The sequence below is a fragment of the Mchenga conophoros genome, linkage group LG1, assembly GCF_057382185.1.
Source record: "Mchenga conophoros isolate Kocher_MC1m ecotype Shallow Benthic linkage group LG1, M_conophoros_male_GT1.1, whole genome shotgun sequence".
Classification (NCBI taxonomy): Eukaryota; Metazoa; Chordata; class Actinopteri; order Cichliformes; family Cichlidae; genus Mchenga; species Mchenga conophoros.
The window spans coordinates 42,781,002-42,806,013 of NC_140526.1; the positions used below are offsets into that span (position 1 = coordinate 42,781,002).

Consider the following 25,012-nt stretch of genomic DNA (forward strand, 5'->3'; position numbering starts at 1 on the left):
TTCAGTTCGTTTTCAGGTTATAAATTGAATTTGGGGAAGAGTGAGTGTTTTCCTGTTAATACGGCAGCACGTCAACTTCAACAGTCCGATCTACCCTTTCGTCTCAGTCCGTCTGGGTTTAAGTACTTAGGGATTAACGTGACTCGCTCTCTAGCTGGCCTTAAATCAGCAAATTTGTCTCCTCTTATATCTAGGGTCACATCTGATATTCAAAGATGGGGTAATCTCCCCCTTTCTTTAATCGGTAAGATTAACGTTGTTAAAATGAACATCTTACCAAAATTTTTATTTTTATTTCAGTCAATTCCCTTATTTTTGCCGAAACATTTTTTTGTTTCACTGGACAAGATTATTGGTTCTTTCATTTGGGGAGGGAAGCCACCTAGGGTCTCTAAAACTTTGCTGCAGCGATGCAGATTTAGTGGAGGACTTGCATTACCTAATTTTTTAGTCTATTACTGGGCCGCTCACATCCATAAACTTTGCTACTGGCTAAAATCTTCTGGTTCCTCGTGGTGTAAATTGGAGCTATCATCATGTAAGGGCTCTTCTTTACCGGCTTTGCTCTATTCCTCTTTACCCGTGAGACCCTCTCTGTACACTGATAATCAGGTGGTTCTTAACACACTCAAAATCTGGTTTCAGTTTAGATGTCACTTTAATTTTGTAATGCCGTCTTCCTCGGGTCCTCTAAGCGACAACCATTTGTTTCCCCCTTCACTTTTGGACTCGACATTTTCAGTGTGGTGTGACAAGGGTATAAAACAGTTCAAACATTTATATGTGGATGGTGTTTTCGATAGTTTTCCCAACTTGTCTTCTCGTTACAATCTCCCTGTTACCCATTTGTTTCGCTATTTTCAAATTCGAAATTTTGTTGCCAAGTGTTTCCCAAATTTCCCCTCTTTACCTCCAGAACAGCAGTGGGAAACTACATTATCATTTGTTCCTCATCACAGAGGAACCATTTCGAAACTCTATGATGCTATTCTGTCTTTTAGTAACCACTCTAATGTTAAGCTTAAGCGTACATGGGAAGAAGAACTGGGATTTCGAATACATGAGGAGTCTTGGGAACGGGCTATAACGAGGATACGATCTTCCACCTCCTGTGCTCGTCTTGGACTTATTCAATTTAAGGTCATACACAGGGTGCATTTCTCTAAGTCTAGACTTTCTGAATTGTATCCAGAAGTGGAAAATAAATGTGATAAATGCCATGGTTCTCCTTGTCACCTTAGCCACATGTTTTTTCTGTGCCCTGAGCTACAAGGTTTCTGGACAAGGTATTTTGCTATTATGTCAACTGTTCTTGGGGTAACTCTTCATCCTTGTCCTCTGATTGCTGTGTTTGGGATTCCTGCTCGCTCACTTACACTTGATTCCACACAAAGGGATATTATAGCCTTCACATCCCTATTAGCGAGACGTCTAATATTGTTGCATTGGAAGTCTGCTAAGTATCCTACTATTTCCCGGTGGCTTAAAGATGTCATGTTTTTTTTAAAACTTGAAAAAATTAAATATACGTTGAAAGGTTGCACAGCCAAATTTTTTCACAAGTGGCAACCCTTTATCTCTTATTTTGCTAGTCTAGAGGTATTGCCTGTTTAAATCTACTTTTGTTACTGTTATATTCCTCTAATATGTTTGATGGTTGTGTTGATCTGGTTGGGACTGGGGGGGTGGGGGGGGTGGGGGGGGGGCGTTGTGTTTTGTTTTTTTGTTTTTTTTTGTTGTTTTTTTCATATATATATATATATATATATATATATGTTAATTTACTTAGGAAAATTAAGAAAGGTTGATTGTATTTCGGTAACTGCAAGTACTGTTTTCTTTTTTCAATAAAAATATTTTCAAAAAAAAAAAATGTGGCTTTAAGATCTGGCAGATGACTTCTGCAAATTACACAGTTTAATGTGTTTTTCTCAATAAAGCAGCACGACTTTATCCACATAAAAAAAAAAAAAAAAAAAAAAAAAAAAAAAGACTTTTTGGCTGGATATAAGATTGTAAGAGTTGGTTAGACGGCCAGTTTTTGCAGTCCAGGTATTGAATAATCACACCCCATCCTATCTTAATGACCTTATAGTTCCTTATCACCCCAATAGAGTACTTCACTCTTTCCTAGAGTATTTAAAAGTAGAAGGTGAGGCAGAGTCTTCAGTTTTCAGGCCCCTCTTCTGTGAAACCAACTCCCAGTTTGATTTCAGAAGACAGACACCCTCTGTACTTTTAAGATCAGGCTTAAAACATTTCCTTTTGATAAAGCATATAGTTAGTGCTGGATCAGGTGACCCTAAATCCTACCTTAGTTATGCTGCAATAAGTGTGGGCTGTTGGGGATTCCTATGATGGCCTGTGTCTTTCTCCTTCTCTCACCCCTTTTTACTCACCATATGTTTATTCAGCTCTCTGCATTTAGTCATTAGTTATTATTAATCTCTAGTTCTCTTAGTCCTATGTTCCTTCCCTCACCCCAAAACAGTTGTGGCAGATCCCAAACAGTTTAATCTGTTCATCTGGACATGGCGTTTTCAGTGGGAGAAATGTTTGGTCACTCACCCAAGTGTCTCAGCTGACTGCAGGTTTCCCCAACCTTATAAACAGTACATTGAACAATGGGCCGTGAGGTGAGTTCACTGATCATTAATCTGCAAATTGTCATTACCATTGATCAACAAGCACTGATCAAAGACCGTTGATCACTGATCAAAGGCCATGAGTCACACTCACAGAGAGTTGGGGAATGGCTGCAATCACAGCATTGTAAGATGTTGACAGATGTACCCTTAGGCCCCCTCCTCGATTCAGAGATGGTCTTTCCCTTTTCATATAAGTGGCCTCCTTGACTCTCTGCTCAAACCAGCGTTCCTCCCTGTCCAGAATGTTACATCCTCATCATTGAAAGAGTGTCCACCAGCCTGTAGAGGTAGACTGAGGAGTCCTGGCCTGACGAGTTAGCTCTTCTATGTTGTGCCATCCGTTTCGCCGATGTATAAATCCTGGCAATCCTCCTGGCACTTAACAGTCTACACTATATAACTCTGTTTGTGTCAGGAGACCCGATCCTTGGGGTCCCCTGACACGCTTTTGGCAAAGTGTGTTTTGAGGTTTCAAAGCCACAGGGACATGGTGTTTAGAAAAAATGTGTCTCAACTGTTCCAATATTCCTGACACATACAGGATCTCTAACTGTTTTTACTTGGGCAGCAGTTGTCCATCTCTCCTGGATCAGCTGGAGCTTTCTTTGTGTGCCTTCTCAGCTTTGACAAATGACAAAAACTCAGGGCCTCCTTGATGTGCTGTTCTTCTGCTTCCCTGGCTGCTGTGTCTGTGGGGAAGGTGTTTGCTCTGTGTTGTAGCGTCCTGATGACACTCAGTTTGTGCTCCAGTGGATGATTTCCACTTCTTCCATGAACAAGTTGGCCACAGTGGGTGAAACTGGGGAACCCATGGCACACCCATATAGTACTGACCCTTGTATGTCAAATAGGTGGAATTAAGACACAGTTCTAAAAGCAAACACACTTGGTCGGTGCTGAGAGTGGTCCTGTTGCTGAGGTGGGGGTCATCCTGTAATATCTTAAAAGCTACCTCCAACACTTCAGACAGAAACGTGTGTTCCAGTCGACCACAGCATGTCTGTCTGAAGAGCTGCCACTCGGACAACATCCAGCACAGGGACGCCACAGGGGACGGTCCTATCACCCTTCCTCTTCACCCTCTACATGTCTGACTTCAGGTACAAGTCTCAGTCATGTCATCTGCAGAAATTCTCTGATGACTCTGCCATTGTGGGCTGTATCAGGGATGGACAGGAAGAGGAATACAGGAGTGTGGTGGACAGCTTTGTTGAGTGGTGGGAGCTAAACCATTTACAACTTAACATCACAAAGACAAAGGAACCTGGACTTTAGGAAGCATGCTCCTCCTCCTATCTGTCACCATCAGAGGGGCTGACGTGGAGGTAGTTGAGGACTACCGGTACCTGAGGGTACACAATGATCAAATGCTTCGATCGGTGGATCTGGATGTCACTGCCGTGGAGGTCTCCGAACCAGCTCCCCTCAGGTTGGGTTTAATAAATGCCAGATCGGTGGCGAATAAGACCTTCATCCTGAAGGATTTCTTTTCTTCCCATGCATTGGATTTCCTCTGTTTGACTGAAACACCCTGTGAGTTAAGCGTCTTTTCTGAACTGCTGGCTGTGCTTATTTTAGCACTCCGAGAGCTACTGGTCGTGGCAGGGGGTTAGCTGTTGTTTTTAAAGCACACTTTGAGTTTAAGCAACTATCCTCATGGACACGCCACACAAGCTTTGAACTTTGCCTGTGTGAACTTGGCCACTCGCCTTCATTGCTGTGTGCAATAGTTTATCGGCCTCCTAAATATAACAAGGAGTTTTTATCTGAGTTTCCGGAGTTTCTCGCTGACTGTGCATCCCGGTGTTCCAGATCTACTGCCGTTTAGATCAACTGCTGTTGGTCGAACAGATGTGTGGCAGTCTTGCGTTTCAGGAGTTGCTACCGACAAACCAGCATGCAAATAAACCTTTGAAATGAATGAAATGACACTAATATTTCACTAGTGTTGTAACATCACATGTCGTTAGAGTAGTCTGCCTGTTTCTTTTCTCTGCGAACAAACATTTTAGAGTTGGTAGTTATATACAGTCTGTATAAGTGTGGTTAATCTAATAAACATTTGTAAGGAGATGGCAGTTACTGTGAATTCACAGCAGTTACACAGTGATTAGTAATAAACAGAGTGAGTGGATTTAAGAAAGTCAGTGACTCAGGTGTGGAGATTGGTTGCCTCAGGGCTGTGTTTTAAGCCCCCTGCTGTACTCACTATACACATTGCAGTTATCCTTCTATCTTCTAGTCTCCCTCAGCATGTATCACCTGGAAAGTTACGCCAGTGAAGCTTAAGACCCTTAATGAACCGAACATCAACTCAAAATAAGCACAGATATGCAATGTGTATAAAATATTTCTAACCGTACTTGTAATAAAAGTTAACATAATGGAAGGATCCTCAAATGGACATCTTCAATCAACAACTGTAATGCAGTATCAATACTGTGAGAAATATTATTAGATGAAATAATGCTGTAAAGAATGTTATTAATGCAGGTATAATGATGCAGATTATATGGCAGCAATAAAAGAATTTCTGTATCTCCACACTGTGTAGCCACATCAGACACCACCTCCATTGTCAAGTTTGCTGACGACACTGCTGTTGTGGGCCTGATCTCCGACAACATCGAGACGGCCAACCTGGAGGAGATTAGGAACCTGGAGACCTGGTGCAGGGAGAATAACCTCCTCCTAAACATCAGCAAGACTAAGGAGCTGATCGTGGACTTCACTAAAAAGCAGGCGAGGAATTACAAACCCCTCATCATCAGTGGCACGCCAGTGGAGAGAGTGGACAGTTTCCTATACCTGGGTGTCCACATCACTCAGGACCTGTCATGGTCCTGTCACATCAACACCCTGGTTAAGAAAGCCCGTCAGCGTCTGTTCTTCCTCAGAAGACTTAGAGACTTCCATCTGCCACTGAAGGTGCTCAAGAACTTCTAAATGGTAAATGGCCTGCATTTGCATAGCGCTTTTCTAGTCCCTAAGGACCCCAAAGCACTTTACACATTGTTACGAAATCAGTTTTACCCTGGTTCTTTTTATTCCTCGAGCATCCAGAGATGGCACCGGACTCAGTAGTCATTTTCACAAAACTTTATTCATCTTTACTCATCTTCATTTAAGGGAAGACTGGCAAGGGAAGACTTGCCAGGCCGGTGCCCCTCAGCAAAATCTACACTCCTTTGTCTGTGAAACACAGTTTTGTAGGGGCGACCCTATCATAAACCCCCCACGGTGTGCTGCAAACTCTGTGTCTGTGTGCACGAGCACATGAATGCCTACATGTGCGCGTTCCTGCGTGTCTATGTGAGTGCTCGTGTGTGACCGTGTACGCATACCTGTGTGTATGTGTGAGTGCGCGTGTGGATGTGTGTGCGTGAATTTCCACTCAGCATTAACTCCTCTCTGTTTTACTTTCACAGTTCAAGTGGGGGAGGGGTCTCCTACAATCTACTCCTAAGTTCACGACACAGTGAAGCCTTTATTATATTGAGGGCAGTGTCAGTGTGTCTACAATAGTTCTACATTCTATGTTAACACATTTCTAAACTCTAAAATAGGCTAAACATTCTACAACATCCAGTCATTCCCATTCACACATACATTGGCGACGGCAGCTACATTGTAGCCACAGCTGCCCTGGGGCGCACTGACAGAGGCGAGGCTGCCGGACACTGGCGCCACCGGGCCCTCTGACCACCACCAGTAGGCAGACATAGTATCTTGCCCAAGGATATTTGGCATGCAGCCAGGAGGCAGCCTGGGATCGAACCACCAACCTTCTGATTAGTGGCTGACCTGCTCTGCCACCTGAGCTACAGCCACCCACTTCTACTCCTGCACTATCGAGAGTGTCCTGACGGCAAACATCTGCACCTGGTTTGGGAACAGCACCAAGCAGGACAGGCGAGATCTGCAAAGAGTGGTGCGCTCGGCCGAACGCATCATTCAATCAGAGCTCCCTGACCTGCTGTCCATCTACACCAAGCGGTGCAAGTCCAAAGCTAGGAAGACTATGATGGACCTCTCCCATCCCAACAATGGACTCTTCTCACTGTTGAGGTCTGGGAAGCGCTTCCGCTCCCTTAAGGCCAAAACAGAGAGAATGAGGAGGAGCTTCTTCCCCCAGGCTATTCGGGCCCTGAACCAGGTGTAGGACTGGACTCTCCCACACACGTCACTATAAGACTGGACTCTCACACACATCACCACACGCACCACCACACATTTCCTATAATCCTATAATTCCTATAATTTATAATCTTTATAATCTCTTCTGCTATTTGCACATTCTTTACTGTAAATTCCTAAGTTCATTTGTAAATTTTGTAGTAAACTGTAAATTGTAAATATTGTAAAACTTTTCTTCTGTCATTTAATGGTCGGGCATTGTACAGCTACAAGCATTTCACCCCCATGTCATACTGTGTATGGTTGTGTGTGTGTGACAAATAAAATTTGAATTTGAATTTGAAAATTTGATTTGGTTTGTCATCTGTTTTTGAGACTGGAGGAGACGTAGAAATCTTTTGTTTTAAATCGTAGTTAGGAAGATTCCTGTTTGAAAACAAGCACTTTTTGTGAGAAATGCAAGAAGTACATCTGCAGAAAGCACACAGTTACATTCTGTCCATCATGTGGACAAAATTGAAAATGTTGAGCATTGAAAAACTGAGAACGTTGGGCAAGTTCAAAAGAAATGTGTTTGTAAGAACGAAAAACCAAATGGTACCTACAATAGTTATGGAAAGTCTAACTGTTGTATGTCTGTGTTCTACATGTTTATCTGATGGGAAATAAAGTTGCTATTGTTTTATTGCAGTTTTTTGACAATTCTGAGTGGATTTACACAGTACGGGTCACAATGACCCACAACAAAATCAATGTCATTTTTTTGTTTTTCAACATAATACAAGGGTTCATTTCCAAAACTTGCATATGATCTTCAATTTGTAGCAGATCCACTATTACACAGCAGCTGGAGCAGTCTCCAATGGAGGTCAGTCCAATGCTGCCACCTGTGGCCAAGTACCATAGCCTACTACTAGATTAACTTGTGACACATCTGCACCTGCTGCTATGATCACATTGAGTAGAGGCTGAGTGGCTGCACTTACCCCTGGTACATCCACATCTACCCACACACATGTTGAAAGATGCAAACCCAGCAATGTGGATTGTCAACACTGAAAACAATCAGTAAGCAAAGACAACAGGGATCAATTTTGTCTGTTTATTTAGCACCCACAACATTTGTAGTCGTCTTCTGCACAGGGGAAGTCCACACACACTGTGTGGTACCACTTTCCACAGAAGGTGCAATCTGCAAGACTGAATGAGATTGTCAGGGTCATTGTCTGACTGTTTATTACTAATCACCTGCTGTACATTCACAGTAACTGCCATCTCCTTATAAATGTTCGTTAGATTAACCACACTTAAACAGACTGTATATAACTACCAACTCTAAAATGTTTGTTTGCAGAGAAAAGACACAATTTTTCAATTCAATTCAATTTTTTTCTTTATTGTCCCACAAGGGGAAATTAGTTTAGCAGCAGGAGGATAAGAACAACAGAACAATACTATAAAACAATAATAACAATAATAATGATAGAAAATTCAAGGACAATTATTTGCCATTAAGGAGACAAGACGCAGTAGGGATAAAAGAGACCTGGAGTCTTTTAATCCTCCTCGGAGGTACTCTAAAACGGCGGCCGGAAGGCAACAACTCAAACTCACTGTGAAGTGGATGGTTCACACAATTAATAATAGAATGAGCCTTTCTAAGCACGTTTCTATTGTAAATGGCCAAACGTCCATCTTGCTAGCGCCCTGAAATTTTGCTAGCGGTTTTTACCAGAAATCCCAACCGATTCTTATTCTTCACCGTCAGGTTACCAAACCAGGCAGCGATACAAAAAGACATCACAGATTCAATAAAACTTCTATAAAACAAAGACAACATCTCAGATGAGACATTAAAAGATCTCATTTTCCTTAAAAAGAACAGTCTTTGTTGAACTTTTTTAGTAGTGGCATCAGCATGAGATTCAAAACACAGTTTATGGTCAAGTACCACACCTAGATATTTATAACTCTCAACGATCCCAATATCGGAAGTTTTAATGATAGTGGGTGATGAGCTATAAGAGGACTTCCTAAAATCAATAATCATGTCTTTACTTTTTGACACGTTCAGTGAGAGGAAGGACTCATCACACCAATTCACAAAATCATCTACAACCTGTCCATGGCCTGACTCGTCCCCCACTAGAAGACTGACGATTACTGTGTCGTCAGCAAACTTCAGGATGTGTCTGTTTGTGAAATTGCTGCGACACTCATTTATGTACAGAATGAACAGAAGGGGAGAGAGGCAGCAACCCTGGGGTGATCCAGTAGAGGAGGAGAGCACATCAGAAAAGACATGATTCACCCTCACACATTGTGACCTATTAGTCAGAAAGTCTGTCACCCAGCCGACCAGACTAGTGTCAAGCTTGAAATGATTGTAAAGCCTGTCAGCAAGTAAGAGGGTTGAATTGTATTAAATGCAGATGAAAAGTCAGCAAATAATAATCTTGCGTGGGTGTGGGGGGCCTCAAGATGCTTATACAAGAGATGCAGGAGTGTGACAGCAGCATCCTCCACACCTCTCCCTGCTCTATAGGCAAACTGGAAGGGGTCAAGATGGTGTTCAACATGCATTAAAATCTCCTTCTTAATTATCTTCTCAAATGTCTTCATCACTAAAGAAGTCAGAGCCACAGGCCTAAAATCATTCAGTGCCTTAGGAGAACTGCCCTTAGCAACAGGAACAATGACAGCATGTTTCCAAATTTTAGGTACCGTCTGTAGCTCTGAAGAAAGTGAGAAGATATAGTGAAAAATCCCACTCAGCTGATCAGCACAAGTTCTCAGTACCTGTCCACAGATGTTATCAGGTCCAGGACTCTTGCTTTTGGTGTGTCTGAAAAGATTAGCTACCCCTGTCTCATCAATACAAATAGATGGGGGAGTGATAGTCCTTTCCCTCAGTGTGCTGGTCTGCCTAGAGCAGTCATAGTTCTCAAAACGAAGGTAAAAACTGTTAAGATCGTCTGCCAGATGTTTGTCAGAGGTAAACCCTTCTAGGGTAATGCTGCTTTTACCTTTCGTCTGTAACCCTGCCATTGTTTTCATACCAAGCCAAGCTCTTTTGAGGTTGTTACTACTGAGTTCTGCCTCAATCTTATTTCTATACCTCATCTTGGCAATCTTTATTGCAGCCCTCACCTCCTTCCTCAATATTCTCACAGTGGGAGCGTCTCCCTCGTTAAAAGCAATTTTCCTTTTAAGAATCAGATCCTTAATATCTTTAGAGAGCCACGGTTTGTTATTAGGGAAAGTCTTAAATTCTCTGACTGGAACCACAGAGTCTTTGCAAAAAGAGATGTAGCTACACACCACATCGGTGAGTTCATCCAAATCAGAAGTGCTCTCTTGAAACAAGGAGCAGTCAGTGCAATCAAAACACCCCTGAAGGGCAACACAACTGTCTTCTGTCCAGACATTAGTCCGCTTCACACAGGCCTTCTCCCTCCTAACCACAGATCTGTAGACAGGGAGGAGGTGAATAACATTGTGATCCGAAGAACCTAGCGCAGGTCCGGCCACAGACTTGTATGCCCCCTTAATTGGTCCATAACACAAATCCAGCGTTTTGTTATTCCTTGTAGGACAAGTGACATATTGAAAGAAATTGTTCAGTGATTTCTTAAGATTACAATTGTTAAAATCACCGAGAATAAAATTTGGAGCATCCGGTGAGAGAGTCTGCAGATTGTGTACCACTTTAAAAATGGCATCGGCAGCAACTTTAACGTCAGCCTTAGGATGAATGTAAACAACAGTGACAAAAATTTGAGGGAACTCCCTCGGTAAGTAAAAAGGCCTGACAGATACTGAAAGGAGCTCGATGTCAGAAAGACACAACCGCTCCCGCACAGTAAAATTATTACACCAGCCCTGGTTGATATATAAACAAACCCCTCCTCCGTGAGATTTGCGTGTTACTCCACAGTTCCGATCCAGCCTGACAGGGGTCCCAAAGCCGCTGATTCGCAGTGAAGTGTCACTGTCCATATCGGTCAGCCATGTCTCGGTAAGCGCCATCAGACAAGCCTCCCTGTATTCCCGTAGATGAAGCACATTCCCTTGTAATTCATCCGTTTTGTTCCTAAGAGATTGGACATTGGCCAGAATCATAGAAGGCAGAGGAACACGATTCCTCCTCCGAAGTTTTCTTACACGCTGACGCACACCGCCTTTCTTTCCGCGTTTTCTCAAGCGGCGGGGCTTTCCAAAATTAGTCTTTGACCGGGGAAATAAATCCTCACCAAGAATCACATCTGTCCGAGCATTAGAAGAGTCGTGCATAGACAAACAGGACCACCGTAATCCAAGGAGTTCCTCGCGTGTATAAGTGATTGTCAGTGAGAGTGAATGACTCCAGGTGAATATCGCCAACAACAATAAAACTAAGGTGTAGAAGATCTCCATCTCGGCAAAAAGTTAAAACCACGGTTAAGAACAGAGTTAAAAACAAAGGTTAAAAACAAAAAGAGAAAGTAAATGCCAATAAACACCTGCTGCAGGTCGCCACAAGAGCAGCGCCCGTCTCACAGCTGGTCGCCGCAGACAGACTACGCTAACGACATGTGATGTTACAACACTAGTGAAATATTAGTGTCATTTCATTCTTTTCAAAGGTTTATTTGCATGACGCACAAACTGACAAGTTTGAAAGGTACAAATGTGTTGTGCATGAAACGAATTCAAACGTGGTGCAGATGTGTGTCACAGGCTGATCTGGCTGTAGGCTGTGGCACTTGGCCAGAGGTGGCGCTGGTTGATTCGACTCCATGTTAGAGCACAAAGTAAACTGCTCGCTTTAGTTGTGAAGCAAAAACGCTGAAACCGGAGAAATAAAACGTAGGAGAGGAACGATAACGACGACGATTCTCACTCCCTTAGCTCCTCCGCTTGATAAAATGACATCCATCAGTTTTGGAGTGCAATGGTCAAGTGTAGCCATTCGAGACTTGCAGTGGTTATTCTCTTGAACTCCTCCTTTATCTGTAGACCACACAAACAGAAGAATTAAACCTTGCAGACTATTAGCTATACCGCATTAATGAATGCTCTAATACATTGCGCAACGACGTACTGGGAAACTCACAGAAAGCCTCCGCCTGCCCCACTCCTGCTTTACAGGTGAAAATAGAGCAACAGGACCGCTGAGTCTTTGACTTTATTTATTTTCTGCTGTGTTTTACTTGCATCTATTTGAAAGACTGAGTGTAAACACAAAAATATTTTATTTTATGTGCTGGAATGTGCAGAAAATAGGTTTAAATGTTAAACTAATTTATTCAAGTCAGAGAATGTTGCATATAATTAAATGTTTGCTTGATGCATGAAGTTAAAAGATTAAAACTAATAAAACAAGTTAAAAAAAGAGACTTTTCCATTTGATTACATTTTGTATGATGGATTATGCAGAAAAAGTAGAATTGGGCTGTCACGGTCTCGCTGGCAGACCGTGGGGATGTGGGGAAAGGAGGACCCAAAATGCAGGACTCTACAGTGCAACAGTGTTTATTTACAGTGGTGACAATCCGAACAACAATAAATCCCCCGTGCGATCCCAACTCCCGTTCCGTGTCTTCTCCTTTATCCCGTGCTCCGTGCTCTGTCTCCGTTCCCTGTGTACTCTCCGTGTGCTGCCTCCTGGTCGCCACAATTCCTCCTGAGGAAACACGCATACCAAAGGCAGCCGTGAGTACAAAACCTAACAGTAGACTTGCACTAACCTTGCACAATACACTTAAGACTGACGGGAAGTCACTCAACGATCCAGCGTCGAGGAGCTCTCAGCCACACTGTTTTGAAGCTCCTCTGACGAGGCTTGATCGGCGCCAGGTGTGTGTGGATTCCTGGGTGGGACCGGTCAGCTGGCAGGGCCACACCCACCAGGCCTAAAAGTGCCTGCCACGACCGCACCCTCACATACACAAGCACACACCCCTAAACACCTGACAGTACACCAACACGGAAAAACTATCGCTTTATCACCTACTCAGGTTGTAAATCGTGTTTTTAAAAAGTAACTAAGTAACTAAGTAATTAATTACTTTTGAAAATAAGTAATCAGTAAAGTAACGGGATTACTTTTTTGGGGAAGTAATCAGTAATTAGTTACTGATTACTTTTTTCAAGTAACTTGACCAACACTGACTATCAGTAACATCATAGCACCACCCAGCTGTATAGAAACTCCGTCATGCTAGCTCACGCAGTACGAGTTATTGTAACTGACTGTAAAAAGTCAGCACAACGAAAATAAACTCCAGCTAAACTTGGTTTATATCTGACCCAGATAGACTGCAGGTCATAACTGAGAAACACCAAACACTCTTCATGTTATCATTCATATTTCATCCACACAAATATTTTATTTCTTTTTGTCCACTGGGCAGGTGACCTGCAGAATCATGTCTGCCCCAGCTGGATACCTTTTCACACACACCGTGACGTCAGACACACTCACTTCTGCTTAGCGCACAATTTCACTTCATTCGTCAACCATCCACACACCACGTACTGCCCAATAAATACTTTGCAGTGTATTTCACCCTTGGACTTCTTTTACGTTTGCGGCAGGAAACGCGACTTACTCCAAAACCCAGGCTACGTGTACACAACAGATCACAGAATTCTAGTTTCTAGGTATGTGTGTGCATGTGAGTGTGTGCATGTGTGTGCATGTGTCTGTGTGTGTGTGTATGCGTGTCCATGTGTGTGTGTTTTTGGGGATGCATTTGTGTGACCTCCTGCTCACCAAAAGGGTCATAAAGGCAGGACGTTTACTAAAGAAGAAAACAGAACCCTCACATAGGCTGTGCCTATAATAAAAGACTACAGCCTCCCCCCACCATTCAACAGGCTGGGGAGGGGGTCACAAACACAGGAATGTGCTTTTTTTCATGTATTCATGTCCAGGTTTGTTCATGTTCATGTCAGGGTTCTTCATGTTGTGTTTTAGTTCACCCAGTTTAGGTTAAAGTTTAGTTTTGCATCAGTTTGCCTTGCCCCTTTCTTTGTACCCTTCGATCAGCCTTATTGAACTGCTGGAGTGATGATGTCCTATGACAATGAGATTATCACATGACATTTTTGAATGGGGATATTTCTTTTGAACTGTTTTCAATTTAACGTAATATTTAAGTGTTTCTTAGTTTCAGACTAGTTGGTTAGTCTATTTCAACGTTTTAAACCATATCCCAGGGTTTTTACTTCACCATTGATGGGGTTTTAACAAGCAAATAAAAGACAGAGCTTAACTCTGTAAAGATTAGATGAAAAATACTCAAAGGATAAATTCAATTGGTTTATTATTTTGTTACATAAGTTGAAAAAAGTAAAACAAGTAACTACAGAAACAACAAAAGAAAAGTTAAACAAGTAAATGAAGGGGGGAAAGGAGGAGGGGAGAAAACCCCAACAATCCCCTCTGAGCAAGCACGAGGCGACAGTGGTGAGGAAAAACTGCCTTTTGACGGGCAGAAACCTCCAGCAGAACCAGGCTCAGGAGGGGACAGTCAACTGCTGGGACTGGTTGGGGGGGGGAGGGTGAAAAAAGATGAAGAAGGTGGAGAATATGTGTTGGGGGGACAGGAGAGGTGCAAAGTAAGATGGGGCACAGGTGGAGGAGGACGAGGCTAAATCATCTGAATAAGCGGCAGAACCAGCCTTTTTTCTTCTTTTTCAGGTATTTTTCCATGAGCTCCTTCTCCAGGATAAGGGTTCTCAGCTGATCGTTTGTTTCTGCATTCTGCTGCTCGAGTTGCTGGCATCTTTGCTTCATTTCTTTTAAGGTTGCTTGTTTTTTTCTAAGCTTTTCTTGCTTTTTGTTGTACATCTCTTCTAACAGCTCGTTTTTTCTCTGGATTTCTTGACTCGTACGCTGCAGGTCTTCATGTATTTTCTCTTGTTGTTGCTTTTGTGCCTGCATTTCAATTATTTGGCTCTTCAAGTCATTGGACTTCAACAACATCTCATTAATGACCTTTGAGTGTTTTCTCTTCATTCCATCAATCCTACACTGCATCTCTGAACATCGTTTTTCCAGTATTTCCTTTTCTCTTTGCAGTTCAGGAGTTTCATCACAAAGTTCTAGCAATGCTAGATTCCTTCTCTCAAAGTCCTGGATAATACGTTTTTCTTCTTCCTGTTGCTTTTTTTCTTCAAGAAGCTCTTTATTTTTGCGCTTTATTTGACCAAACCTGACTATCAGATTGTTGTACAATTTCCGTGTGGCTTTGAGTTTGTCCTTCATTTGTATTTCCTTTTCTCTTTTCAGTTGAAGTGTTTCCTCATATTCTTTATTATAAAATTCTTGCAATTCTAGATGCCTTCTCTCAAAGTCCTGGATAATACGTTTTTCTTCTTCCTGTTGCTTTTTCTCTTCAAGAAGCTCTTTATTTTTGCGCTTTGTTTCACCACACTTGACTTTCAGATCGTTGTACAATTTCTGCATGGCTTTGAGTTTGTCCTGCATTTGTATTTCCTGTTCAGTCTTCTGTTGGTGGATTTTTTCAATTGTTTTCTCCGCTGCATTGAGCTTTCCTCGAAGCACCTGATTCTGTTTCTCAATGTTTTGGAGATCCCACTGTATCTCCTCAATAGTAGCTTTCTTTCCTTGAAGCTGGGCAGATGTTTCTTTTAATTCAGCACTCTGTGTTCCTGATGAAAGAAAACGAGAAAAAATCTCCTCTCGTCCTTCACCAAACTTCACTCCCGAGCCCTCGTTGATCATTTTTATATCAGGCTGGCGTTGCTGTTTTTCTTCCAGGTCTTTATTTCGTTCTTCCAGTTGTCTGCACTTTTCCACTAGTTGAAGCTTCTCTTCTTCAATTTGTTTAATTTTGTAATGTAGGTCAGATTTTTCCTTCTGACTTTCCTGTAATGTTCTTAGGACTGATAAGACACCATCCGTGGTAATTTCTCCTGAAGAGATTGGCCGCACAATTTCTCCTGGAGAGATTGGCCGCACAATTTCTCCTGGAGAGATTGGCCGGCCAGAACACAAAGGACAGGCAGCATAATCTTTTTGTCTTTGTTGGCCTTTTCGTGGAGGCATGTTGGAGCCTGTGCACAGTGACTCTGAAAAGGCTTAGAAATATTTCCAAATGGATCTCTGGTCGAACGTTTGAAGGCTGTGAACAAACTGATAAATTGCTGCTTCTGACCCCTATTTATAGACTTCAGATCAAAGGCAACATAGTCCTTGTGACATCATCACTCCGTAAGCCAATCAGATTGTCACATGACATTTTAGAATGGGGATGTTTTGTTTTAAATTGTTTTCAAATTTAACTTTAGTGTTTCTTAGTTTAAGACCAGTTGGGCCAACACTTTCAGGCTGCTCACAAGGTGCAAAATGGCGGTACCTGCTCCACGTCACGGGTTCTATTTATGGACTCACCTGGCAACTTTAGTGATGTCACTGTTGGTGTGACCTCATGACTCATTCATGCTATCTGAACTGTGGTGTAATTATGAGGTCATAGGGGGACGTGAATTTATTCACAAAGTTGATAGAGAGTTTGTAACTCAAAGACGCAATGATGCAGTCAAATCATTTGGAATTAAATATCTCTGTCAGTGCGCCCCAGGGTGGCAGTGGCTACAATGTAGCTTGCCGTCACCGGTGTGTGAATGGGTGGATGACTGGATGTGTAAGGTGCTTTGGGGTCCTTAGGGACTAGTAAAGCGCTATACAAATACAGGCCATTTACCATCTGTAAATTACAACATTTAGAGGGTTCTGACATCACAGTCATCTTTCTGACATCACATCCAGTCTCTCTGCTGTGATGTCAAATATCAATGCCAGACTCGCTTCTCTGTTGTGATGTCAAATATCAAGCTGAAGTCTATGTATCACGTGTCTCTCCCATTTTGTAGAATTTGCGACCACAAAGTCTGGGTTCTTTTCTAGGTCAGCTCTTACTCGTTCTGGTAGACCTGCCAGATTCATCTCTCTGTTGTGATGTCAAATATCAATGTTTGACACAATTTCGGACCATCTGCTCAAGCCCAACAATAACAAGCATTGCCCTGGTGATTGAGGATCAGATTGTCCTCAATGACGTCTGTGATTTCCCTAATGCAGTTGCACTTTTTCTTGGACTCATCTATGCACTTAACCTGGACTATCTAAAGGACTTAAGGTACACTTTTGAAGTAATTCAAAAGGTGTTCGTGGGTCTTGGTACTCAGTGCTCTGCCTGGGGTTCATGCTTTAAAGAATAATTTGCTGAAACGGTGGGCAGAAAAGTGTTCGTGATAACAAAATCTGTTCTCATGCTGGGTTTTTTTTTTAAGTAACCCAGTGCTATGATTTGATCATGATTTGGTCAATAAAGTCATCTTAAAAGTCACTGCATACACTTCAGTAATTATTTAATTTATTTCTTTTTATATTCATACTAGAAAAAAAAGCAATATCTGACTAATATTTCATATTATCAGTTCCATTGATATCGTACAGATAAAAATATTGGTAACAGCATTGTTTGTTTCTGTGGGTATGTTCTTGGTATCTTAGCAGTTCTTGTCATTACCGCTTGATTATAGTACACCTGAACTATCCAGTGCTGGCTCTGCACTTAGGATGTATCATGATTTAATAGTTAGTTAGTTTTTATTTTCATGTGCTATGAAACAAGTGTGTGTTTCACTTTACATGTTTGAACCTTAGGGGTGACACAGGACTTTGTATTGCTAGAAAAACTTAAAGAAACAGAATAAAACATTTTCCCATCGTAAAGAAAACTCCCTTAAAATATGGACAATAACAAATCTCTGTGTAAAAGAACAGTACCAAAAAAGATGTGTCACAGTTTCTGGATGATCCCCACAGAAAGTACAATTAGTATTTATGTCCCTTTTAAATTTGACCATGTAGTGACTGGCTGGATAACATTTATGTAGAATTTTAAAAGAGACTTCTTTCACCTTATTTATGTAGCCCTGTCTGCAATTATTCGGGCTTGCAGTATAAAGAAAAAGTCTACTGTTATAAAAAGTGGTTAAAATATAAATAGTTGATAAAAGGTTTAAAAATCAAATGCAAGTACAAATGTATTTCATTTACAGTTAAGAGTCCAATAAATAAAAGGGTTTCATGATTTAGAGTTCATTTTCTGTGCACACTAAATATGTTGGGGTGTAACCTAAGCTTATTTACTCATCTAATGTCAGTTATCTCAATATTGTATTGTCATTGGTTGTTGTGCTGACGAGCCAGTCAATGTCACTCTTCTCTGTTATGGGGGCGGGACGAGTGGTAACAGTTTGTGTGAATCTGTGGGAGCGGACACAGAAGCTAAGTCCGAAGAGAGAGATGTCGTAAGGCAAACGTGGTGTGGATTTTGCATCTAAGTGTATCATTGAGGTCGACTACCCGTGGTCCTGATATTACTTATTTGTGATCTGCAAGAGGTAAATGAGACTGTGTGCCTTGACATTTGTACTGTAACTATTCGTTATAGTGATGCTAACTAGCGACTTGCTAATTAGCGCAGCTTACCGCGTTATGTGCTGTGATGCCATGCTGTATGTTTAGCTCTGTGATTTTCAGTCAAAGCATGCTAATGCTAAATCGTTATGTGATAGCATTTGGTATTGTTAGCTCAAGTGTTTTAATATGTTTAGAAGCCGAGGGACGCTCTGAAAGGAGAGGGAGAGAGAGGTTTCTGCCCGGATGGACCCTGCTATTTCCTCGCCCCTGACTGTTTTCTTACCCCTGAATGTCTTCACTACTGGTGAACTAACTGCTAACTGCCCGTTTCTGATTGCCCCACTAACAAACTCATTGGACTTGTGAGTACTAACTGGAACTAAAGTGCACGTATTTTGTTTATTGCTCAGTTTGAGTGAAGCGGCCATCAGTTTTAGGCCTCACCGCACCCGAACTTCGAATCAGGCCTGCAACAAGCACTGTGCTACCGGTGTAGTGTGGACAGGTTAAAGTGTGTGTGTGTTTGTGTGTGGGGGCCCACTGTTACAAATTTAGTTTAAATTGAGTAAGTGTTGTAGTTTTAATCAAAGTTATTATCAAAGGTTGAAATTCATCCCTTTTAAAGGTGTGAGCTGTTGTAACTGAAATAACAGTTGGCACTAAAGAAAGAGGTATTTTGTGTTGATCTTTTATTGAAAATCCATGTAGTCACATTTACAGTATTTTTGTTTGTTCATTTGAATTCAATTCATTTTATAAAAGTAACTGTTTATTTTATTCATTTCTTTTTGTCTAAACAAATACCCGGTGAGGGATAAATTTGTGTAAAATACAGTTGTGGTGGTCCTTATTAGTTAAATTAGAGGGTATCAGGTATCATTACTAGTAGCACTACGAACCCAGGCCCAGTCTCATTGTACTACATACTCTAGCTTTACCATAGCTACGTGGGACCTGGGTTACATTTACAATCAAATATTTATGGGGGACCATCCAGACTGTCTTCCACTTGATATCTGTTTGCACTATAATATAATATAATACATCATGTTGCTATTTAATGTTTTTTGTTCGTGTTGCAGCTGCTCTGTGAACCAAGCTTTCGTTGTCTAAATTCAATGGCAATATATCTCTGCACCACACGATAGCGATAGACACAGTCTGTGCTCTGCTTCCGCCACCAGTCATCTTTAAATCTTTTTTTATTCAATGAAACCTTTATTTAACTGTCCATCTCGCAGCATTACTTAAAAAAATCATATTTAAATACAAAAATTAAATACATGAACGACAGTAGTAGAAAATTGATAAAATAACAGCAAATAAATATATTTACAAATGATAGCAACATCAATGGAATAAAACCATGAACACCAGCAACAGGAGAAAGAGGCCTGTATCTACATTATTACTCTGGCAGCTCAGTCTCCATACAGACAGGACACGTTGCAGCGTAATTGCAGACAGGTGCGTGGGCCTGAGCTCCGCCCCGGCAGAATGACGAGTGGAAGAAAGCAGCAACACAATAAACATATGTAGCCTTGCGGAGCCGGCCGGGCAGACACCGAGACCGTGACAGAGTGCAAAGATTTTATATGTGACAACACACAAAAAAAACACAACAAAAATCAGAATGTGTTTGTGATTTGGATTTTTATTTAAAGGTGGAAGCTTTTTTCTTTTCTTTTTTTGCCAGATTAGACATTGTGATTCATTTCATTGAAGTATACTTTAGTTTTTTTGTTTTACTTTGATGCTATAATAGATGTGCATCAATTTGCATCATGGCAAAACAACAGTCTCCTCAAGCTGCTTTATACTGTAAGGTGAAAACACTACAGTAAAAGCCAGAAAACCCCAACAATCCAATGATCCCCTTTTGAGCAAGCACTGGGCGACAGTGGAGAGGAAAAACTCCCTTTAGGAAGAAACCTCCGGCAGAACCAGGCTCAAGAAGGGACGGCCATCTGCTGCGACCGGTTGGGGGTGGCTGGGCAATCTCAGTCCACGAGGGCCGGGGACACCGGCCCTCGTGGACTGAGAATGCCCAGCCATGATATAGGGAGACAAGATGAAGTATACTTCTAATGGCCTATTTTAGCAGTTAATTTTTAACAATCAACTGGTGGTAATCCATCATCAGAATTGAGGAAAGGTGGTGTTGATGGAGACTCTACAGGAGGATTCACTGGTACAATTCCTCTTGGAAGTGGCGCTCTTTCTTCTCCAGCCAATTCACTTTGGATATAAATCTTTCCCGTTGCTTTTTTGTGGAGTGCAGTTTCTCTTCGTGCGCCACCTTTTCAGCCAGTGGTGAGGAAAAACTGCCTTTTGACGGGCAGAAACCTCCAGCAGAATTAGGCTCAGGAGGGGACAGTCAACTGCTGGGACTGGTTGGGGTGAAAAAAGATGAAGAAGGTGGAGAATATGTGTTGGGGGGACAGGAGAGGTGCAAAGTAAGATGGGGCACAGGTGGAGGAGGACGAGGCTAAATCATCTGAATAAGCGGCAGAACCAGCCTTTTTTCTTCTTTTTCGGGTAGTTTTCCACGAGCTCGTTCTCCAGGATAAGGGTTCTCAGCTGATCGTTTGTTTCTGCATTCTGCTGCTCGAGTTGTTGGCATCTTTGCTTCATTTCTTTTAAGGTTGCTTGTTTTTTTCTAAGCTTTTCTTGCTTTTTGTTGTGCATCTCTTCTAACAGCTCGTTTTTTCTCTGGATTTCTTGACTCGTACGCTGCAGGTCTTCATGTATTTTCTCTTGTTGTTGCTTTTGTGCCTGCATTTCAATTATTTGGCTCTTCAAGTCATTGGACTTCAACAACATCTCATTAATGACCTTTGAGTGTTTTCTCTTCATTCCATCAATCCTACACTGCATCTCTGAACATCGTTTTTCCAGTATTTCCTTTTCTCTTTGCAGTTCAGGAGTTTCATCACAAAGTTCTAGCAATGCTAGATTCCTTCTCTCAAAGTCCTGGATAATACGTTTTTCTTCTTCCTGTTGCTTTTTTTCTTCAAGAAGCTCTTTATTTTTGCGCTTTATTTGACCAAACCTGACTATCAGATTGTTGTACAATTTCCGTGTGGCTTTGAGTTTGTCCTTCATTTGTATTTCCTTTTCTCTTTTCAGTTGAAGTGTTTCCTCATATTCTTTATTATAAAATTCTTGCAATTCTAGATGCCTTCTCTCAAAGTCCTGGATAATACGTTTTTCTTCTTCCTGTTGCTTTTTCTCTTCAAGAAGCTCTTTATTTTTGCGCTTTGTTTCACCACACTTGACTTTCAGATCGTTGTACAATTTCTGCATGGCTTTGAGTTTGTCCTGCATTTGTATTTCCTGTTCAGTCTTCTGTTGGTGGATTTTTTCAATTGTTTTCTCCGCTGCATTGAGCTTTCCTCGAAGCACCTGATTCTGTTTCTCAATGTTTTGGAGATCCCACTGTATCTCCTCAATAGTAGCTTTCTTTCCTTGAAGCTGGGCAGATGTTTCTTTTAATTCAGCACTCTGTGTTCCTGATGAAAGAAAACGAGAAAAAATCTTCTCTCGTCCTTCACCAAACTTCACTCCCGAGCCCTCGTTGATCATTTTTATATCAGGCTGGCGTTGCTGTTTTTCTTCCAGGTCTTTATTTCGTGCTTCCAGTTGTCTGCACTTTTCCACTAGTTGAAGCTTCTCTTCTTCAATTTGTTTAATTTTGTAATGTAGGTCAGATTTTTCCTTCTGACTTTCCTGTAATGTTCTTAGGACTGATAAGACACCATCCGTGGTAATTTCTCCTGAAGAGATTGGCCGCACAATTTCTCCTGGAGAGATTGGCCGCACAATTTCTCCTGGAGAGATTGGCCGGCCAGAACACAAAGGACAGGCAGCATAATCTTTTTGTCTTTGTTGGCCTTTTCGTGGAGGCATGTTGGAGCCTGTGCACAGTGACTCTGAAAAGGCTTAGAAATATTTCCAAATGGATCTCTGGTCGAACGTTTGAAGGCTGTGAACAAACTGATTAATTGCTGCTTCTGACCCCTATTTATAGACTTCAGATCAAAGGCAACATAGTCCTTGTGACATCATCACTCCGTAAGCCAATCAGATTGTCACATGACATTTTAGAATGGGGATGTTTTGTTTTAAATTGTTTTCAAATTTAACTTTAGTGTTTCTTAGTTTAAGACCAGTTGGGCCAACACTTTCAGGCTGCTCACAAGGTGCAAAATGGCGGTACCTGCTCCACGTCACGGGTTCTATTTATGGACTCACCTGGCAACTTTAGTGATGTCACTGTTGGTGTGACCTCATGACTCATTCATGCTATCTGAACTGTGGTGTAATTATGAGGTCACAGGGGGACGTGAATTTATTCACAAAGTTGATAGAGAGTTTGTAACTCAAAGACGCAATGATGCAGTCAAATCATTTGGAATTAAATATCTCTGTCAGTGCGCCCCAGGGTGGCAGTGGCTACAATGTAGCTTGCCGTCACCGGTGTGTGAATGGGCGGATGACTGGATGTGTAAGGTGCTTTGGGGTCCTTAGGGACTAGTAAAGCGCTATATAAATACAGGCCATTTACCATCTGTAAATTACAACATTTAGAGGGTTCTGACATCACATCCAGTCTCTCTGCTGTGATGTCAAATATCAATGCCAGACTTGCTTCTCTGTTGTGATGTCAAATATCAATGCCAGACTTGCTTCTCTGCTGTGATGTTAAATATCAATGCCAGACTCGCTTCTCTGTTGTGATGTTAAATATCAATGCCAGACTCGCTTCTCTGTTGTGATGTCAAATATCAAGCTGAAGTCTATGTATCACGTGTCTCTCCCATTTTGTAGAATTTGCGACCACAAAGTCTGGGTTCTTTTCTAGGTCAGCTCTTACTCGTTCTGGTAGACCTGCCAGATTCATCTCTCTGTTGTGATGTCAAATATCAATGTTTGACACAATTTCGGACCATCTGCTCAAGCCCAACAATAACAAGCATTGCCCTGGTGATTGAGGATCAGATTGTCCTCAATGACGTCTGTGATTTCCCTAATGCAGTTGCACTTTTTCTTGGACTCATCTATGCACTTAACCTGGACTATCTAAAGGACTTAAGGTACACTTTTGAAGTAATTCAAAAGGTGTTCGTGGGTCTTGGTACTCAGTGCTCTGCCTGGGGTTCATGCTTTAAAGAATAATTTGCTGAAACGGTGGGCAGAAAAGTGTTCGTGATAACAAAATCTGTTCTCATGCTGGGTTTTTTTTAAGTAACCCAGTGCTATGATTTGACCATGATTTGGTCAATAAAGTCATCTTAAAAGTCACTGCATACACTTCAGTAATTATTTAATTTATTTCTTTTTATATTCATACTAGAAAAAAAAGCAATATCTGACTAATATTTCATATTATCAGTTCCATTGATATCGTACAGATAAAAATATTGGTAACAGCATTGTTTGTTTCTGTGGGTATGTTCTTGGTATCTTAGCAGTTCTTGTCATTACCGCTTGATTATAGTACACCTGAACTATCCAGTGCTGGCTCTGCACTTAGGATGTATCATGATTTAATAGTTAGTTAGTTTTTATTTTCATGTGCTATGAAACAAGTGTGTGTTTCACTTTACATGTTTGAACCTTAGGGGTGACACAGGACTTTGTATTGCTAGAAAAACTTAAAGAAACAGAATAAAACATTTTCCCATCGTAAAGAAAACTCCCTTAAAATATGGACAATAACAAATCTCTGTGTAAAAGAACAGTACCAAAAAAGATGTGTCACAGTTTCTGGATGATCCCCACAGAAAGTACAATTAGTATTTATGTCCCTTTTAAATTTGACCATGTAGTGACTGGCTGGATAACATTTATGTAGAATTTTAAAAGAGACTTCTTTCACCTTATTTATGTAGCCCTGTCTGCAATTATTCGGGCTTGCAGTATAAAGAAAAAGTCTACTGTTATAAAAAGTGGTTAAAATATAAATAGTTGATAAAAGGTTTAAAAATCAAATGCAAGTACAAATGTATTTCATTTACAGTTAAGAGTCCAATAAATAAAAGGGTTTCATGATTTAGAGTTCATTTTCTGTGCACACTAAATATGTTGGGGTGTAACCTAAGCTTATTTACCCATCTAATGTCAGTTATCTCAATATTGTATTGTCATTGGTTGTTGTGCTGACGAGCCAGTCAATGTCACTCTTCTCTGTTATGGGGGCGGGACGAGTGGTAACAGTTTGTGTGAATCTGTGGGAGCGGACACAGAAGCTAAGTCCGAAGAGAGAGATGTCGTAAGGCAAACGTGGTGTGGATTTTGCATCTAAGTGTATCATTGAGGTCGACTACCCGTGGTCCTGATATTACTTATTTGTGATCTGCAAGAGGTAAATGAGACTGTGTGCCTTGACATTTGTACTGTAACTATTCGTTATAGTGATGCTAACTAGCGACTTGCTAATTAGCGCAGCTTACCGCGTTATGTGCTGTGATGCCATGCTGTATGTTTAGCTCTGTGATTTTCAGTCAAAGCATGCTAATGCTAAATCGTTATGTGATAGCATTTGGTATTGTTAGCTCAAGTGTTTTAATATGTTTAGAAGCCGAGGGACGCTCTGAAAGGAGAGGGAGAGAGAGGTTTCTGCCCAGATGGACCCTGCTATTTCCTCGCCCCTGACTGTTTTCTTACCCCTGAATGTCTTCACTACTGGTGAACTAACTGCTAACTGCCCGTTTCTGATTGCCCCACTAACAAACTCATTGGACTTGTGAGTACTAACTGGAACTAAAGTGCACGTATTTTG

At 41.4% G+C, this 25,012-nt stretch overlaps 1 protein-coding gene and 1 long non-coding RNA gene across 2 annotated transcripts; both read right to left on the reverse strand.

Moving 5' to 3' along the window:
* Positions 1–12,283: 12,283 nt before the first annotated feature.
* On the reverse strand, positions 12,284–12,738 carry LOC146583920 (uncharacterized). The gene is made up of 2 exons (XR_014893262.1): positions 12,540–12,738; positions 12,284–12,450 (listed from the first exon to the last, which is right to left on the reverse strand). It is a non-coding gene; the product is annotated as an uncharacterized LOC146583920 (long non-coding RNA).
* Positions 12,739–19,691: 6,953 nt separating this feature from the next.
* LOC146583921 (uncharacterized) lies at positions 19,692–22,451 on the reverse strand. Its single transcript, XM_085279169.1, has one exon. It carries the CDS (start codon positions 22,135–22,137, stop codon positions 20,722–20,724), a length of 1,416 nt encoding a protein of 471 aa, XP_085135295.1. The 5' UTR covers positions 22,138–22,451; the 3' UTR covers positions 19,692–20,721.
* Positions 22,452–25,012: the final 2,561 nt, after the last annotated feature.

Coding starts and splice junctions, on each gene's coding strand:
- LOC146583921 (XM_085279169.1), bottom strand. CDS start 22,137: ATGCCTCCACGAAAAGGCCAACAAAGACAAAAAGATTATGCTGCCTGT.